Source organism: Ascaphus truei, chromosome 1 (genome assembly GCF_040206685.1).
Source record: "Ascaphus truei isolate aAscTru1 chromosome 1, aAscTru1.hap1, whole genome shotgun sequence".
Taxonomy (NCBI): Eukaryota; Metazoa; Chordata; class Amphibia; order Anura; family Ascaphidae; genus Ascaphus; species Ascaphus truei.
In genome coordinates this window covers 63,297,036-63,317,580 of record NC_134483.1, presented here as the reverse complement: position 1 = coordinate 63,317,580, position 20,545 = coordinate 63,297,036, and the positions used below count along the sequence as shown (strand labels likewise).

Sequence of the window (20,545 nt, the reverse complement as noted above, 5' to 3'; positions counted from 1 at the left end):
CATTGCTTGGGAATTATTATTTATCAGATCCCTGAGTCCAGATACCTTTATCATGGGAGTGTGTGTGTCTCTGTGTGTGTGTGTTTGTCTCTCCGTGTGTGTGCGTTTGCAACTAAGCATTGAATATTTGTATTTTTTTTAAAAATGCAGCTTAGCTTTTTAAAAACGGGAGCCACGCTCAGACCGCGTTATATGCGGATCCATGTTGTAGTGGATCGCGCTATAACGGGGTAGAGCTGTATTGTGTATTTGTAAATGACACTATTTTGCACAGAAAAACAATGGAAAAAAATAAATAAATGGACTTATTATTGTGAGATGCATTTTATGCCCCCACATACTGTATTTTGTTAATGCTTATACAGTATATACCTATTAGTGTGTGTACAGTATATGTATGTGTTTGTGGGGTGTAATATTCATGCATGTGCTGTGGCTCTTGGAATATTTTGGAGAAAGACATTTTTTATAAAATGGCTCTTCTTCCTTGAGAGGTTGCAGACCCCTGTCCTAGACCCATGGCTACTTTACCACACCCATAGTCACTCCTACCAATGACTGCCATCTACTGCACTTTTCCCTCACCTGCTGTCTCTGTTACTTTCCCATCATACCACTTAGATTGTAAGCTCTCTGGGGCAGGCATTTCCTTTCCTATTGTCTGATTTTATTTGTTGTACTTATTGTACTATAATTGCCGTTATTGTATTGTCTCTTATGTAAACGCTAAGTACAGCTGTAGGCACTATATATGTGGATAAACACCATATTATGGGCCATTGTCTTGAGCATCAATGTAGGGGGAGTTTAAGGGCTACTGATCACCAAAGCTGTTGCCTAATATGTGTATTTCTCTTCAAGGGTGAAATACAACAGAACAAACAAACACAACAAGAAATAAATAACATATTGACACCTGGAAAAAGATCCCAAGTTTGTACTGGTTCTTAACTTTGTAATCGTTTGCTTTACATTTGGTAATGCAAAGTAATGTTGTCATTCAATTAATCCAATTGAAAAAAAGTATTTTGCCGATAAAGTTTATGCTTCATACTTTTCAATAAAGAAACACTAAAATGTAGTATTTGTTTTAACATCCTTAAGTAATGTCAAACTAGTGACCCTAATAACTTGTGACATGTCCACATTCAATAAAATAAAAAATAAAAAAACATTTTAAGACATCAATAAACAACGAATGGATTGCTTTTGTGGACTATTTGTAAAATGTATACTTCAGATCAATTATTTATGCATTGACAATAAGTACTGAGTGCCTGCTGCTGATGTTTTATACTAAAAGGAGATTTACTGGTATCATCATCATCTGCTTCCAGAAAAAGCCCTGTATAAAATCGAGGTACAGAATAAAGCTCTTCTTTGCCCTGGTTGCTGTTTAAATGACAGAGAGTATATTGAAAAAATTGGAACTAAGTCATCTTCTCATGTCAAAGCTTCAATACTGCATGCAGCATTTTGGCCCTTCTTATACCAACATTGCACCTGCAAATGAGAGTTTACACCTGCATTATTTTGCATACACTATATTAATCTAAATAATTCAAGCTAAATACGGAACCCAATGATTAAACCCAGTATACCACCAGTATTATATAATCTCTGCTATTGAGAGAACATGTATATCAGGACTCTTGGAATTACAGGCTTTCAATGGATATTAACGCAGCAATTCCACAAAACAATGCAGTGTTTTACATAATTGGAAGCTGAGGGAGTCTTGGAGCTGAACCACTCTACTTTCTGCTCTGGGAATCCCCCAGTTCCTGAGCTCATTACCATTTTCAGTGTTAGTGTTTCCCGTGGAGATGTCCATATGGCCAGGGCCGCCAACAGAACTCATGGGGCCCAGGACCAAAGTATGGCCCTGGGGGGGTTAATTATGGGCCTGGGGGGGTTTAAGTATAGGCCTGAAGAGGGGGGGTTAAGTATGGGCCTGGGCAGGGGGATAAGTATGGGCCTGAGGAGGGAGTTAAGTATGGGCTTGGGGAGGGGGTTAAGTATGGACTTAAGGGGTAAAGTACAGAATGGGACTAAAATGAATTACAGTACCTCTCTTCAACCGGTCCACGGTGGGGGCCTTCGATATGTCAGCGAGGGGGCTTTCAACTGGCCCATGGGGGGATGCGTCAACCAGCCCAGAGGGGGGAGTCTTCAACCGGCCCGTGGGGGGGGGGGGCCTTCAATCAGCCCACGCTTCAACTGCCTATGGAGCCTTCAACCGGCGGAGGGGGGCCTTCAATTGGGGCTGGTTTCGGAGGGGAGATGGAAGGCAATTGGGTGGGTGACTGACTGCCTGGGTGGATGACTGACTGCCTGGGTGCATTGCGTGACTGCCTGGGTGGGTGACTGACTGACTGGCCTTGACTGACTAACTAACTGCCCTTTGACTGACTGGGTTGGTGACTTACTGCCTGGGTGGGTGGGTGACTGACTGTCTGGGTGGGTGGGTGGGTGACTGACTGCCTGGGTGGGTGATTGACTGACTAACTGGGTGGGTGACAGTCTGTTTGGGTGGGTGGCAGTCTGCCTGGGTGGGAGGTTGGGTGGCTGACTTCCTGGGTGGGTGACTGACTGACTGCCTGGGTGACTGACTGCCTGGTGGGTGGGTGGGTGACTGACTGCCTGTTTGGGTGACTTAATGACTGCCTGGGTGGGTGACTTACTGACTGCCTGGGTGGGTGACTGACTGGGTGGGTGGGTGACTGACTGCCTGGGTGGGTGAGAGACTGCCTGGGTGGGTGGATGGGTGACTGACAGCCTTGTCTGACTGACTGGGTGATTGACTGACTGCGTGGGGGATGACTGACTGGGTGGGTGGGTGGTTGACTAACTGCCTGGGTGGGTGACTGACTGCCTGACTGAATGACTGCCTTGAGTGACTGACTGGGAGTGTGGGTGGGTGACTGACTGCCTGGGTGGGTGACTGACTGCCTGGGTGGGTGACTGACTGACTGCCAGGGTGACTGACTGCCTGGTGGGTGGGTGACTGACTGCCTGGGTGGGTGACTGACTGGGTGGGTGACTTAATGAGTGCCTGGGTGGGTGATTTACTGACTGCCTGGGTGGGTGACTTACTGACTGCCTGGGTGGGTGACTTACTGACTGCCTGGGTGGGTGACTTACTGACTGCCTTTGACTTACTGACTGCCTGGGTGGGTGGCTGACTGACTGACCGCCTGGGTGGGTGACTGACTGACTGCCTGGGGGGGTGACTGACTGCCTGGGTGGGTCACTTGGATGTGTGACTGACTGACTGCCTGGGTGTGTGACTGACTGGATGGGTAACTGACTGACTGCGTGGGTGGGTGACTGCAGGGGTGGGTGGGTGACTGCCTGGGTGGGTGGGTGACTGACTGCCTGGGTGGGTGACTGACTGCCTTGGTGGGTGGGTGACTGCCTGGGTGGGTGCTGCCCGGGGCTGGAGGCTGGCGCGGGGGGAGCTGGGTTGGCGGGCATTGGCTTGCCACGGTGCTTCCCCTCCATCCCACGTTGGGAGGTGGGGTGGGTCCACAGGCAGCATTTGCAGCACTTCCCCCCCCCCGCCCTGGTTCCCATGGCTGCTGCCCGGTGCGGAAGGTAGGCACGGGGGAACAAGGTTGGCGTTCACTCGCCAGGACGCGTCAACCTCCGGCCCACATTCCCCTCGGGTGCTCATGCTGGCTGGGAAACAGGACTGGGGGGGAGCAAGGAAGGGGTCTGGCGATTGGGGGGTCAGCCCGCCGGACGCACACCATTCATCCCATTCCTGGTCCCTGCAGGCCATCTTCCAGCGGCGACCTGCCATCGGACCGCGGGTCTCCCCGCAGGATCCTGCGGTTTTGCCCATTAACCCATTGCGGACCTCTGGTGATGTTTATTCTATTTCAAGTACCTTGCTTCCCTGCACATGCGCGCCATGACTTCTGTTCTGCGCATGCGCACAGGGATTGCCGGCAATTTTTTTCTGACACTTTTTTTTTCTGACACGGGCACGGCTGCGAAGGGGGCCCCCTGACTTACCGGGCTCGGGACGCCAACCCCGGCAGACCCACCCTGTTGGCAGCCCTGCATATGGCTGGCACTATATGAACAATAGCAAACTGCAATGTCATCTTTTGTGGCCCTTTATTGGTCCACGGGTCCATATTGTTTTCCCCAGAAGCACCAGCATTGATGAGTATACTAGTAATTACAGTATCTTAGTACCGTAAGCTGTACCACAGGAATCACAAAAACCCTGATAATAATTATAATAAATTCTACAAATGGGAAAAACACTGTTGTATATCAGGGGAAATGCACCAGTAAAAGGTCAGATATATCCATAAATTTACCTCAAATTCACATACTTTATGGTACTGCTCCAGTTAATTGGCAGATTGTTGTCCCTAACATTTTACTATCAAAAGCATTTTCATTACTGATAATTCTTTTCATTTATTTGCATTCTTTGGAAGTTAGGAGGTATTCATTATTAAAGTCAAATATGTTAAAGTTAGCATATCAATCTTTTTGTAAGAGCTCTACACTGGTGTCAACCTTGATCTTGCTAATGATAAACGTTACCATAAAAAGTTTAATAAGTCACTGTCATTTGTATGAAGATATTTGCATGAATTATTTTATAATTTTCTTACGACAGCCATGTAAAGTAATACATTACCTCTCCATTTTCTTTCTGCAGTCTAGATTTTATGGATAAGCAATTGGTTACGTCATTGGATTTTCTCAACTCTGAAAAGAAAGTTGTCAAGATTTTAGAACATGTCTTTAATAAATACATGTTGTTAATGAGCAGTTTAAAGATTTGTGGCACAAAATATTTAAATATAGTTTCCAGTTATCTAAGATTCTGTAAATGCTGTCCCGGTAAGATTCACTTCCCATGCCTAGTTCATCTGAATATAAATTTCCTACAACAAAATTATAGAACTAAACATTATATACTTTTACCAACCAGTTGACATACAGTATATTCTTAGTCCATAACAAAAAAAAGCCCTTATAAAATAGATTTGAAAAAAAAAAAAAAATGTAATATAATTATAGAATGTTAGGGGACATTACGTTATGATTCAATTTTTATATAAATGAATATGTGGTGGTAATTTATAAATAAACATATTATCAGCCTTTTTTATCATCTATGAATCAAGTTTGATAAAAAAATTTCAGTGATCACCAATCTCAAAGAGTGAGACAGAAAACTTCATTCCGAAAAACTGAATGAATGTTTGCATGAATAATTATTTAATGAACATAAATATGTATTTATACAACTGCATCTATAACTTCTAGATATTTAAAACCTGCTTTAATAATCTAGTTTTTAATATATAAGAAACATGTTTTAGTCTTCTGAAGAAGAGGGGGTAGGGAAAGCACTGCTACCAATGAGTAACAGCTGAACCTTATACAGTACATAGACGGTGCACCCAGGAGTAGGGATACTGTAGAATATGTAACAAAAAAGAAATGCAACTCCTAAAAGACATGGGCTGCAGAAACTCTATATAAAGGGGCACGCATGGTTGTCAGCACAAAAATATCAAATGTATTTGTAACGGTCAGACATACATAAAAAAATACAATTAAAAAACATATAACCAACCGTGTCTGAGTGGCCTGACACTTTTTCAATACCCCAAGCCTGCAACCCCTGGTGGAGCTGGCATGCTTGGTGTGAAAATGCATGGCAACACTTGTCAATTGTTTAGCCGTAGATAAATCCTTGCTTGTGTAACCAGGTTCCCCCAATTGCTCCACAACCCCCGTTACCTCCGCTGAGGGTGGGGGCTGCCGGAGCCAAGCGGCAGTCCCGCCGGCGTTCCTGGAGGGTGGGGGCCGAGCAGGGAACACTCCCGTGCTCGGAAGGTCCCCGGCGGCAGCCCGCGAGGGGCGCCGACATTGCCTATGTAGTTGCGCATGCGCAATGGGTCTGGGCAGCTAATGGCCACTGCGGAGGTTGGCGCACGCGCAGAGGAAGTGCGCGCGAGGCGGCCATAGGGGAGAATAGCTCCCAAGAGATACAGCCCCCAGGGTGCACAGGGGCAGAGTCAGGTGACGCCAGTTAGCCAATAGGGCTGTAGTATCTCCCTGCTCAGGGATAGATATATTTCGTGGGGTTTAGGAGCACGTGAGTCGGCGCCAGGAGCAGCTAGGGGAAGGAGATAGGGTGCAGGAGTCAGTGACTCCTTGCACTAGGCCAGCAGCCATCTAGGCCCCAGATAGCCCTGAGTCACCAGTAGTTGAGTGTTGTAGGGACAGGCCCCAGGTTAGGGACCCTGCCCCTTACTACACAGAGTCAGTTAGGGACACAGCGGACGCTGTGCGTCCATCTAGAGGTTTGGGCTCAGACCTCCGCTACCGCTGCAGTAGCCATCCGGGTGGGATCGCCCCGGACGGTAGTTCCTGGATTCGTCAGCCTTCGGATCCTTTGTGAAGCTCCTTGGCAGGCCCGGGCACTGGAGTGCTCGGCAGGTAACCACCAATGATCCTACATATATTATTATTACGGGACTAGTGGCTGCGCAGTCACACATATCCTCTCCTTTTAAGGGTGCGGGACATAATGTGTGGGGTTATTGGACACGGGGTGGGATCAGGTGGGAGCGTCCTGCGAGACGCAGTAGTCAGTGTCTCCTCTAGAGAGGGACACCTGTTGATTTATAAAAAGTACATGCTATGCAGTAAAACCAGTTCTGTTTTACAACTGTTTGCTTAATGTGATTGTTTCCTGTGAGGGCCTCCTCCCACTCCGTTGGGATCCCTCCCAGGTGGAGGCGTTGCACCACGAGATCGTATTATATGTATGTACCCCAGGCTCTCCAAGCGGAGGCTTAGGCTCCTGAGAGCCACACAGGTTACACAGCAGGTAGTAGCGCCTGTATTCACAGGGAATACCCGTTACATTTGGAGACGCTGCTGAGATAAGTCCTGGGGTGCCCTACTCAGTAGTTAACGTATTATCCTGTCAGTCAGCATGTCTGCGCTCATGCCCAAACAAGTGGCCGACTGGGCCGAAAGGCTAGGAGAGCTCCTGCGACACGTAGTCACCGTAGACGGGGTACCTGCCGATGTATCCATGCCCAGTAAAGACATTACCTGGTCTGGCGAGCGCCCGCCTCATCAGCAAGCACTACAACATTGACCGGCAAGAGAACACCCTATTGCTGGCCACCGAACAAGCTATATCCCCTGATAGAGGCCCACGAGTAGTGTATCTACCAGAGACTTTACCACAAGGGTGCCCTCTAATTTACCCTGGAACCGTTTCCAGTCACGTAACTTCCCTTACCAGACATGAGGGTTGGGAAGACAAAGATATGGCCGCCAGTACACCCATCAGATCAGACATATCTCTACCCCGAGTGACCTTCTCTTCTGATGCTAGGCAAGGGGCCACCAGCTGGGCCGGTAGCCCGCCAACATCACCGGTCCCTAACCGGTTAGTGAACAGCTTCACCCCAACCCCTAACAGTCAGGGAGCGGGGATCGCAAGTTCCTCGGACAGTGGCGGTTCCATGCTAGGAGTGACATTCCCGCAGTTTGTGGAAGCGATAACTACGTCCGCCCAAGCCCAAAATTACAGGAAGTTGAAGGCGTTTTCAGGAATGGTTCCTGTCCCCGCAGGCGAGGAATGCATCGAGTCTTGGAAGAAACACACCCTCAAGGTGATCGATGAATGGCCCTGCCCTGAAACGGTCAGACGTCAGAGAATCCTGGAAAGCCTCCGACCCCCAGCAGCCACCATGGTCAGTGCACAGCGCGACCAAGACCCTGATCTCTCTGCTCATCAGATGGTAGACTTGTTAGTCCAGATCTATGGCAAAGATGAAGAGGAGAGTGAGCTGTGGTTCAAATATTACGGTCTCCGACAGAAGGAGAAGGAAGACCTGTCAGACTTCCTTCAACGAATCCAGCTGGTCCTGTGGAAATTGCGAACTTGCGGCCTCATCCTAGCCTCAGAGATGGACGAATACCGGTGCAAGCAGTTCCTCCGAGGGGCCATTCCCACTCATCATATAGTGATCATAATCAGGTGCTCACTAATGGAGGGGCCTCCCCCTACCTTCATGGACATTTTGGGGATCGTCAAAGGGCATGAAGCCTATACCAAGCTACATACAGGCACCAAGGTCAAAGATCCCCCTGTGTGTGACATCCCGGGAGTCTCCACTCGCCGGATCAAGAAACCTGTCAAAGAGGAAGAGGAGCCACCCAAGTCGCCCTCAACGAAAGGCCGGACTTCGGGGAGGTCCTCCCCAACTTACCCAAGACGACTGGATCCTAAAGATATCGTCTGCTATGGCTGTGGACAGAAAGGCCATTTCTCCAGAGAGTGCCCTGATGGAGTCACCCAAGAAAAGAAAACGCCCAGTAAAGGAAGCTCGGTTAGGTCTATGATCTGTCGAATACAGACCACAGAAGCCAAGACAACCGAGGCCACCCCTGCGCCTCCCGAAGCTCCTACTGACCTGAGCCCAGACGATGGAACTCCGGTCGGGGATGTTTACTGTCCGGTAGGCCCCTCTGCCATCGTGCGTGTGGTAGTAGAAGGAGTCTATGTCTCTGCTCTACTGGACACCGTGTCCCAAGTGACCATAATATACCGACAATTCTACGACCAACACCTTAAGCACTGTCCCCTGCGGTCGGCGGAACATATGAAGGTGAGGGGGTTGAGCAATGAAGATTACCCCATCGATGGGATTGTGAGAGTTCAACTGGAGATACTTCAATTGAATACCGGCAAGAAACATCCCATGCATGTGGAGGCAATGGTATGCCCGAAGCCTCAAGGACAGTGTCAGTACCCGGTCATCTTGGGAACAAATACGGATATAGTGCGAGCCGTAATCAGAGCCTACCTGAAGGAGACCAATGAATTGCCAATGGCCAATCCACTCCTTGACACTGTACTGAGAGAGGAGTGCAACAGAGTATATGTCTTAGAGCGTTACGGGGACCTCTACAATCGTCAACGCGGACTGATGACCATTTTACCAGGGGGAGTGCAACGCCTGGCCGTTTGGTGCCGTTATCCGGATCGAGATGAGACCGATCATCTGATCTCTCTGGAGAGTGCCCCATAGGAAGAAATCCAGAGACGGTATAGGGTAATACCCGAAGTGAGAGAGTGGACGACCCGAATTCCTATACGAACCTACGTGTATGTACAAAATCTCTCTCCATTTCCGATGGACATTGATGTAGGACAAAGTCTGGGCAGCATATATCCCGTCAGCCCGGTAGAAACAGTGACCCAGGTGAACGCCGCTGCAGTGGGTGAACAGTTGGTCGATCTGAACTTCAACTTCGGAGACTCGACGCTGCCAACTGAGTGGAAGGATCGACTGGCGGACAAGCTGAATGAAAGAAGGACGGTATTTTCCACCAGCGAGATGGATGTGGGTCGCAGTCGCAGCGCCCAACACACCATTAGGTTGAGTGACGCCACTCCGTTCCGTGAACGCTCTCGTCTCATCGCCCCCAGGGATGTGGACGATGTAAGGAACGTCCTGAAGGAAATGAAGATCGCTGGGATATTGACGGAGTCTCTGAGTCCTTATGCATCACCTATAGTGGTGTTAAGGAATGAAGAATGGATCTGTAAGATTGTGCGTCGATTATCGAACTCTGAATAATCGTACGGTACCCGATCAATACAACTTCCCTCGCATTGAAGAAATCCTGAATGCTCTAACCGGGAGCCAATGGTTTAGTGTGCTCGACTTGCGATCTGGGTACTACCAGGTACTTATGAGTGAAGAGGACCAGGAAAAGACAGCCTTCGTCTGCCCCCTGGGCTTCTACCAATTTAAGCGTATGCCCCAAGGTATATGTGGAGCTCCTGCTACCTTCCAGCGACTGATGGAGAAAACAATTGGGGACATGAACCCTCGGGAGTGTCTTGTCTACCTGGACGACATCATTGTCTTCGGGAAGACCCTGGAAGAGCACGAAGAGAGGCTGCGGAAGGTGATAGACCGTCTTGGAAAAGAAGAATTGAAGTTATCCCTTGACAAGTGTCGGTTTTGTCACACCTCGGTGACCTACGTGGGACACATCGTGTCTGCTCAAGGAATTGCTACCGATCCAAACAAAGTAGAAGCAGTAGTGAACTGGCCGCGTCCCGAGAATGTCACGGAACTTCGATCATTCCTCGGTTTCTGTGGGTATTACCGTCGCTTCGTGGAAGGGTACTCTAGTCGAGCTAAACCCCTGAACAATCTGCTGAAGATATACCCTGAAGATACCGGAAGGAAGGCCACATCGGCCCGTCAACCGTTTGGCGATAAGTGGACGCCCGAGTGTGAACGGGCCTTAATTCGGCAAGCTGTTCAAAGAAAGAATCCAGCTCTACTGAAGAGTGCTCCCCGAGACCTGATCGCATTGCTAATGCGTGAGGTGGACAAGTTCGAGATAGACAATTGCTTGCTCTATAGGGTAGTCCAATATCACAACCACCCTGATAGGCGACAACTGGTTCTACCCCAAAACTTGAGATATATGGTGTTGAAGTCTCTACATGATGAACATGGGCACCTCAGTGTAGAGAAGACTTTTGGGTTAGTCCGAGACTGGTTCTTCTGGCCCAAGATGCGGGAAGCGGTGGAACAGCACTGCCGCCGTTGTTCCCGGTGCGTCCAACGCAAGACTTTGCCTACCAGAGCAGCACCCATAGCCCATCTCAAGAGTTCTGGTCCAATGGACCTGGTGTGTATGGACTTTTTGTGTATTTAACCCGATACCCGAGGAATCTGTAACGTGCTGGCCATCACGGACCATTACACCCGGTAGGCTCAGGCCTTCCCCACAAAAGACCAGAAGGCCATCACAGTCGCAAAAATACTATGGGAGAAGTTCTTCATTCACTATGGTCTTCCAAACCGACTTCACTCCGACCAAGGGCGAGATTTTGAGAGCACTCTGATCCGAGAATTACTCAAAATGCTGAACATCGCCAAATCCCGGACGACTCCGTACCACCCCAAAGGAGATGCTTTGCCTGAATGATTCAACAGGACCTTGTTGGACATGCTCGGAACCCTGAAGGGTGGGCAGAAAACGGAATGGAATCGACACGTAGAAGCGTTGGTACACGCGTACAACTGTACTCGCCATGAGTCCACTGGATTCTCCCCATACTTCCTCATGTTTGGGCGGGAAGCAAGACTCCCAGTAGATGTGCGTCTTCGCGTATCAATGGATGGGATACACAATGCTACCCATTTCAAGTATTTGCAAAGGCTAAAGGACAGTTTGCAGCAAGCTTACCAACAGGCTGAGAAGTCTACAGCTAAACTGAATGCTGGCAATAAGAGACGATATGACAATAAAGTCAAGTATCGGGAGCTACGTCCTGCGGACGCTGTGTTGCTTCGTAATCTGAGAGTCCCCGGAAAATATAAACTGGCGGACCGGTGGAGAGACGGTGTATATGAAGTAGAGTCACAGATGCCCGGCCTCCTGGTCTATCGCAGCAAAGACACTGACGGCCGGGTAAAGGTTTGGCATCGTAATCACCTTCTCCCCATTCCCCAAGTGGGAGACGAAGAAGCAGAAATACTGGCCACACCGCTCAACGGTGAGTCCGACTTATCAGAGATGGGTCAAGAGACAGTAAATCGGCGTGTCCAGGACGCCAACGAGGATGGTCGCGTGAGAGGAGAGCTCTGCCGACCCTCGCTTATGAACCTAACTAAAAGCGCCTTCCCCTTGAGTCCTGACCCCAAAAATATTGCCCCTAATGAACAAAAGAAGCAGGCATGGGCAGCAAAAAAAAAGCGCCCCCCGTTCAAAGGGTAAAGAGCTTTTTCTCCCCCTCACAAAGGAGCACAGAAACAGCTCCAAAAATCCAAGATGGCGCCGGAACGACGGGCGCACGAGGCTCAAACAACAGGCCGCAGACCGGTATCGGAGAGACCCGATACAAGGCCCAGAGGAAACCCTAACCAGGGAATACATGCAGGAGCTGATGTCAAACATGCTAGATAAACTCCATGTCTCAATTCAGAATGACCTGAAAGCAGTCGTCACAGAATTGAGACAAGACATTACGGGCCTAACTGAACGTACTTCTGCCCTAGAAATCAAAATGGATGAGACTCTCCAAGCTCAAACAGCAGCAGATGATGAGATATTCAGGCTAGGGCTGGAGATCAGCAGGCTCAAAGACAGTCTGGAGGATCAAGAGAACCGCGACAGGCGGCAGAACATCAGGATACGCGGAATACCTGAAGCGATCCTACCAGACCAGCTGCAACCCTATCTCCTGGATTTCTTTTCCTCACTGTGCGAGGACCTAGAAACAAAGGACCTAGAAATGGATCGTGCCCATCGGGCCCTTGGACCGAGATCCGACTATGCAAACAGAACCCGAGACGTTATAGTTCGCCTCCACAGGTACACAATCAAAGAAAAATTAATGGCGACCTGTAGGAAGAAAGAACCCCTTACATTTCAAGACGACCATCTATAAATAGGTCTACAACGACCTGGCGAAGCTCACGGTCAATAAAAGGAAGGAGCTGAAGCCGCTGACCACACTGTTAAGAGATCACGGCATTAAATACAAATGGGGATTTCCATTTAAGTTAATCGTGAACAGAAATGGAAAATTCCACTCCATCAGACACCCCACCGAGATGCCCCGACTAGCCAGGGCAGTGGGCTTGTCCCCCCCAACGTGGAACGCGGATCTTCAAAACTCCCAGAACCAGGAGAATGAGGGCCCTCCGGTAAGGGCCTCAGAACGTTTGGCAGGCCAAAAACAACAAAGAAAATAAGCTAACGAAAAGGATGAAAGAACAAAAAAAAAAAAGGAAACGTTTCTCACCTGTTTGATCCTGTTTTAACTTCCAAGTTGCTGCATCGGTACGCCCGAGAAGGCCCAGACACGTTGAAAGACGACATCTCGAGGGCACAGTCTAAACCAGCTAGCACAGGAGGATGGAGACAAAAGCCCAACGCCACAGAGGTTCCACAAAGCAGGCTCGGAAGAAGGAAGCCGCCCCATCACCGACAAGGAAGCCTGACCTCCTCCACGCTCTAGTCGGCAGACGTCCACACCTAGGAGCACCCCGCCGCATCAAAGAAAGCAGAGGGGAGAGCCGTTGATACCACCGTTCCCCGACCGAAACCCCGGGGCACGGAGGGGGGGGGGGAGACGGGAGATAGAGGCCACCTAACAGAGAGAGAAAGCTCGGCGGAGCAGGCCCCATCACCCCGCCTTATTCCGACTCTCCCCCCCCCCTACGGGATGCGGCGTTCCCCGAGCACCAACGGCAGACTGGCGCAAGATAAAGATTGTTGGGCCCGGGAACAACTGCCGAGATTGACTGCACCGGATACCAGGTGGGAGCCCCAGCGGAACTGTGAGTACTCTGCCTCCATAGGAATGGTCTCTAGGACCAAAAGAGAAATCTCCCTCACAACGCAGCCCTTGACTTTCCAAGAGCCTACGCGGCGATCCAGACTGTGAGCAACGGCTCATATCTGCTATACCCTCAGAAAAACATTGCTCCCAGAGTCAGATTGAGCCTGTGAGCAACACCAGTTCTCCCATTTCTCCCAGTTATAAAAGTTAATGTTATAAAAGAAGTTATAGATGATAAGAATCCATCCCCACCCTGGCCTACCCCCTTCCCTCTCCAACCCCCCCTTTTTCTCCCCCCCCCCTTTTTCTCTCCTTCTTCCCCCCCTCTCTCCCTTCCCCCCCCACCCTCTCCCCCTCCTGTATCCCCTTCTCACCCCCCTCCCCCCATGCCCCCCCCCTCCTCCCTCCTATACCCCCCCCCCCAGACTCTTACTACAAGGATCAAAAAGGTTATGCCAATAAGCTAATATATCGATACGATCATAATTTGCACAAGAAATCAATAGAGTTATGTGTTACAAACTATGTCACAGAGATTTACCCAAAGGTTAAAGTCATGCGTTCAATCACACTGTTATGCTTAATGAAAGGGATTGAGAAAGTACTGATTATCCCGTGCAAAAGGGTAAAGGTAATAGCCAAATGATTAATATGATTACACTTAACACCAGAAATCAATCGTGATAAATGTAACCTATCATACTACAGGGTTTTATCCCGCGGTTTGACGCCAGGCATTTGCTCACATTATGATGTATAACGACATGGAATGAAAATTGTAACGGATTTTATACCCCCCCTTCCCCCCCAATGTAAAACATACATATGCCATTAACGACATCGCAATGTTCAACTCAGAGATAGAATGTTAAGGGACTAACCGCACTGCGGTATCTAATGAAATGGTTGAAAATGACAGCTGCAACCAGATACATTATCCACCCGCCCTCCCCCTCCCCTCCCCACCTCCCATCGATCATCATAGCACAGATCACAAGGGGTATGCCGACTGCTATGCCAGTGACACGACCACACTCAGCAAGAGAAATCAAAGTGGCGCTTCAATCCACAACCTTTGGCTCAATACCTCGTGATTATCCACAACGATATGGTCGACGAAATAAGGCATAAAACAGTCAATGTACACGTTACTCTACGTCTAAATGTATACACTGCTCCCACTTACTCCCCCTCCCACCCACCTCCCCCTCCCCTCCACCTCCCCCCTCACCGACCCCTATGTCAAGGTGTATAATGATTAAGCAAACTGCAACATAAAAGGTATGACTATGATTAGCAAGATAAACTACTGAAGAATATGTTACTAACCTCAATGTAGAGCCTAACCTAGAAGCGGATTGCTTTGAGTGCACCCACACTATGATGTATAATGAAACATGTGATATGAAACAGTAACTGTATATATGCTGTCCTGTTTGCAAATGTACATACCACCCCCCTCTCTGCCCCCCCCTACCCCTCCCACCCCCCCTTCCACCCCCCCTTCCCTCCCTCTCCCTCCTCCCCCTGCCCCCCACCCCCCTCCCTCCATCCTCTCCCCCCCTCCCCCCCCTTTCCCTCGAGCAGAACACATACGATAAGACACCTAGCGATAAACTAGGTGAAAGGGCTCCCAACCACCCCCCCCCTCCCTCCCTTCCCCTCTTCCCCCCCCTCTAGTCTTCTCCTTATTCCACAAAGATGCCACCTCGAATATCTCAAAATCGGGCATGAGACAAGAGGGGAAGGTGCCCAGTTAAGACATCAGAGGGTCTGGACCCCTCGGATGCCCTCCGGTAGTTGACGCTAGAACCACCCCCGATGGGCCTCCTAGCCCATATGCCGGTCGCCCAGGGACCTGGCGACACATTGTTGGGTCTCGGAAGGGACACAATCACCTCCTTTAAGAATCCGCTGACGCTGTCCCAGCGGATCTCTACCCTACCCTCTCCCCCCCCCCCCCCGCCGCCCCGTCACCTCAGTATGCCCGGACCGTCCAGCGAAAATCATACACCTATATCGAAAGTTTGCTGGGGCTCTATGAGTATCACAAGTACAGCTTCAAGTCCCCCCCAATTGGGATAGGAGGGGTCCTAAGATTCCACGCTGCAAGTCAACCCAATGGCTGTTACAGCTCCAATTAAGGTGCTATCGCTAAACGTCAAAGGCCTACAAAATAACCGGAAAAGGAGACTGGCCCTCCAAGATATGAAAAAATCAGGGGGAGACATCATCTTCCGGCAGGAAACCCACTTCACATCACAAGACCCCCCAAATTTATACAAAAAAGTGTTTCCTACATGCTTTTTCGCATCTTTCAGTAGTAAAAAACGAGGAGTGGCCATACTAATCCGACAAGGCACTCCATTCAATCATATCAAAACAGAAATGGATCCAGAGGGTAGATTTTTGGTGGTATATGGCTTTCTAGCAGGCACGGCAATCGCTTTAGTTAACATATATGCCCCAAATGAGAACCAAACCAAATTCCTAAAAACAGTTCTCGAGGGCATAGACCCAGGGTACCTGTCCTCACTGTTAATAGGAGGCGATTTCAACATGGTCATAAACCCCTCCGAAGACAGATCACCCACAGTGGGTCCCCCCCGTACAACCTACTCCCAACACGTTGGGAAAGGGTTCAGGGAAATACTGAAAGAATTCTCGCTAGTGGACATATGGAGAACCCAACATCAGGGTCAGAGGGACTACACTTTTTACTCAGCACCTCACCAGACCTACTCTCGTATATACTACTTTCTACTGACCAAAAATGTCATGGAAGCTTCCACCAAATCGGATATTGGCCCAATCACTTGGTCAGACCATGCTCCCATCACCCTGACCCTATCAGTACCATTCGAAAAAACAACATCCTACTCCTGGAGACTAAATTATTCACTACTAAACCATCCTGAGATAGAAAAAGAAATAAGAACCTCGCTTAAGGACTATTTTTTTTTCAACTCAGGATCAGTTACATCTCCAGCAATCCTGTGGGAAGCCCATAAGGCGACAATTAGAGGCAAACTAATCTCTATTGCATCCCACAGGAAGAAAGTCAAACAAAAGTTGGTCAAGGATCTCTTGGATACCATTATTACATTGGAACAAGCTCATAAAAGTAATCCCTCAAAAAGAGCGTACAAAAATTTAACTATAGCTAGGACAAAGCTGAAACAGGCACAGCTAGAGAATGTAGAAAAAGCCCTTAGATTGACAAACCAACAGTACTATGATAAGGGCAACAAGGCTGATCGACTTATGGCCAGTAAACTAAGAGGAGTACAGAAAAGATCCCAAATAACGGCGATCAAGAGTAGATCTGGTGAGATACAATATAACGACAATAAAATAGCAAGAGAATTTACCAAATACTATACTGAACTATATAATCTAAGACCCAAAAATTACCGACCAGAACCAAGAGCATTGGACTCCATAAAGAAATATTTAGACAACTGCAACCTCCCGAATTTAACAGAGGAGGAAAATGCAGTTCTCAGTGCTGAAATATCAAAAGAAGAACTAGCAGAGGCGGTCAAGGTGTTAAAACTCTCTAAGTCCCATGGCCCTGACGGATTCACCAATGCCTACTATAAGAGATTCCTACCCATCCTATCCACACACATATTAAAAATGTTCAACCATTTTATGGAGGGGAATCCAATCCCCACCTCAATGTCTCTGGCTAACCTAGCAATCATTCATAAGGATGGCAGAGACCCAATGCAGTGTGGAAGTTACCGTCCGATCTCCCTCCTCAACAACGACCTCAAACTATACAGTAAAATATTAGCAAACAGATTAAATCCTATCTTACCGAGGCTTATAAACATAGATCAAGTAGGCTTTGTTGCGGGCAGGCAAGCCTCCGACAATACTCGTAAGATAATAAATATAATAGACCATGTCGATCTCACAGGCACCAAAGCAATACTTTTAAGCTTGGACGCAGAGAAGGTGTTCGATAGAATTGACTGGCTCTTCCTAGACCATACTATGCGTAGATTTGGCTTTAAGGACGCATACTTACAAGGGGTCCGTAGACTCTACCAAGACCCATCAGCAGTTATAAAATTGCCGGGGGGCAACCTTCAGAAATTTAACATTAAAAACGGCACAAGACAAGGATGCCCCCTATCCCCTCTCCTCTTCGCGCTTACTACAGTATAGAACCCCTGGCCGCCATGATTCGACAGAATTTAGATATCCAAGGTATAACAATTGGGCGCCAAGAATATAAGATATCATTATTCGCAGATGATGTTATCTTAACACTTTCCAACCCTCAAATTTCCCTCCCCAATGTCCAAAAAGAGCTCAAAGACTTTGGCCAAATATCAGGTTACAAAATTAATAACGACAAGTCTGAAGCGCTGAATCTAAACCTGACAGAGCCAGAGGTGAAACTCATCAAGCTAAATTTTAACTACCGTTGGAGTTCCTCCTGTATCAAATATTTAGGAGTAAAGATATCGGGGAACTACCAATCTCTATATCAACACAATTACCCAGCCCTATTTCGAAAAATTAGACAAGATCTAGATAAATGGGGAGGATACCAAATATCATGGATTGGGAGGATGATCTCGGTCAAAATGAATATACTCCCCAGATTATTATACTACTTCCAGACACTCCCGATCCACATCCCTGGCTCAGAACTAAAGACTATACAAAAACATATTTTCCATTTTATTTGGCGGGGTAAAAAACCTAGAATTCCTAGAGCTGTTCTACTTGCCTCAAGAGGAAGAGGGGGCTTGGGAGTCCCAGAATTATACGATACTATCAAGCTACCCAGCTGCGCCAGGTAGTAGTCTGGAATGCGGACCCAGGCCAATACTGCTGGCTCGATATACACTACCGACACACTTTATTGAAGTGTGGTCGGTACCGCAAGCCGGGAAATCTCCCGGCTTGCTAGTGGCCGCCCCTCGGCGTGCCGCGCGTCATAGACGCGCGGTCACGCGTCATCGGGAGCGTGCGCCCCCTGCACGCGTGTCCAGGGGCTCCCCGAGGGAGCCCTGGTGTCCCGCGATCGCGGGACAGCGGCAGGGGGTTCCGGGGGACCCGGCGGACCCGGCAGCGGTAGGGAGAGCGCCCTGATCGGAGGGCGCTCTTCCGCTGCTTCGGCGTGCGCCCGTCACACTCGGGCGCGCGCCAGGCTACTGCTGCGGCACAGAACGGGCAAATGCTCGAATAAACTGTGCCGCAGCAGTAGAAGCACAATACGCTGGCACGCCTTCACTGCCAGCCTGCCTTTGGTCCCTGAGCAGGGAAGACATGCAGAACAATACATTTAAACTAGGTCCGATGATGCACACTTGGGAGATCTGGATGAAATGTAAATTCAAATTCAAACTCACGACCCCAAAACCCAACTTATCCCAATCCTTAAAAACACCAAATTCCCACCAGGGTGTGAGATGAGACAATTCAACCAATTTACAGAAAAGAACATTAGAGCAGTTGCCGACCTGTTGAGCTTTGGGCAGTTCCTGAGTTACCAAAGATTGCAAAATAAATATGAAATGGTAGGACTAAACCCGTTCAAGTACCTCCAAATTCGGCACTTTATTCAAACATTATCCCCAACATTGGAATTTCTCCCTCTCACTAGTTTTGAAAGGCTGTATAGGGAAACAGCCCACCAAAAAGGTCTAATAACTCAAATTTATACAGATCTGGAGAGGGCAATAGAAGCCCCCACCCACGATTATATGCACAATTGGGCAGCAGAATTGAAAATAGTTATAGACCGAGAGGACTGGGATAGTATTTGGGAATCAGCCTCAGGAACTTCCATATGTACCACAATCAAAGAAAACATTTATAAAATATTGTTTTGCTGGTATCTTACTCCAGTTAGAATAAATCAAATCTACCCTCTGGCCTCCGATTTATGCTGGAGAGGTTGTGGACAAAAGGGAGACATGGCCCATATTTGGTGGTCATGCCCGGAAATTCAAAAATATTGGGAAACCATACAGTCAATAATTATAGAGGTCACAGACCTCACAATACCTATTGATCCACAAACCTACCTCTTGGCCAGGCCAATAGAGAACATTGACCAGCCAACAGGAAAATTAGTCGCCTTCATACTCACGGCGGCCAGATGTGCGGTGGCTGCTGCATGGAGGAAGATGTCTCCCCCCCCCCAAGCAAACGGTCAAAAAAAGAATACAGGAAGTAATGCTGATGGAGCAATTATCAGCCTTCTTGAAAAGAACGAATACATCCTTCTATAATACATGGGAACCTTGGCTGACACGAATGGCAGAATAAAAGGGCCCTTACCAATAGAGGAAACAAAGACCGGAATACTCCCTCGCTCCCCCCCCCCCATGGGAAACTGAGTTAGATGGGACACCCTCCCTTTTTTCCCCCCCACCCCTCCTTTCTAACCCCCCCCTCTCTCTTTCTGTTTCTTCCCCCGCATTTACCACAAGGGAATAAAGATGCTTTATAGCAAAAAACAAAAAACTGTATTAGGCTATAATATGTATGTAATCACATAAACTGTATTAATGTATCTATACCTAATCAAAACGTTGTGGAAAAAAAAAAAGAGACAGTAAATAACGACACCCACTCTGAAACTCCTGAAGACCCTATGGAAGGACCCTCGCAAAGGGACTATTCCACAGAAGGGGCATATCCCGGAGAAGCTACGGGTAAAGGTCCCCGTAGGCCAACACCTACTAAGGTGGCACCAACAGGCCAGCCTTTGGATCCACAGAGCCCGTGATTTGTGCCTAACAGAGACTGTTCAGAGACATTTCTCCCCTCAAGGGAAGAGGCTGAGCCTCAGGACTGTACTTATTACTCCCCAGAGGGAGTTGCTGAAGAACAGCTCCGTAGGAGCCAAAGAGTCAGGTACCCTCCAAATTGGATAACCTATGATCAAATTGGGGCACCCCATTATGAGGCTCAGCAGTGGTCTCGCAGTAGAATGCAGTCCGTCATTGTGATATTCACTGAAATGTGCAATCTGATCTAGAAATGATAAGTTAAGATCGCATTGATTGTTGCATTTTTATTATATAACTGATGTATATAGTTTTGAAGTTATGTGTCCCAAGCGGGGACATTGGGGATTTTACCAGGGGGAGGATTTAACCTGGTTCCCCCAATTGCTCCGCAACCCCCGTTACC

The 20,545-nt window shown here is 48.4% G+C and overlaps 1 protein-coding gene across 1 annotated transcript in view; it reads right to left on the bottom strand.

Moving 5' to 3' along the window:
* The window catches only part of PARP8 (poly(ADP-ribose) polymerase family member 8), a 332,674-nt gene that overhangs the window by 146,789 nt on the left and 165,340 nt on the right, over positions 1 to 20,545 (bottom strand). Inside the window, exon 5 of the mRNA XM_075589057.1 lies at positions 4,664 to 4,734. Within this exon, the coding sequence (XP_075445172.1) occupies positions 4,664 to 4,734 (71 nt within the window). The remainder of the gene's footprint in view (positions 1 to 4,663; positions 4,735 to 20,545) is intronic.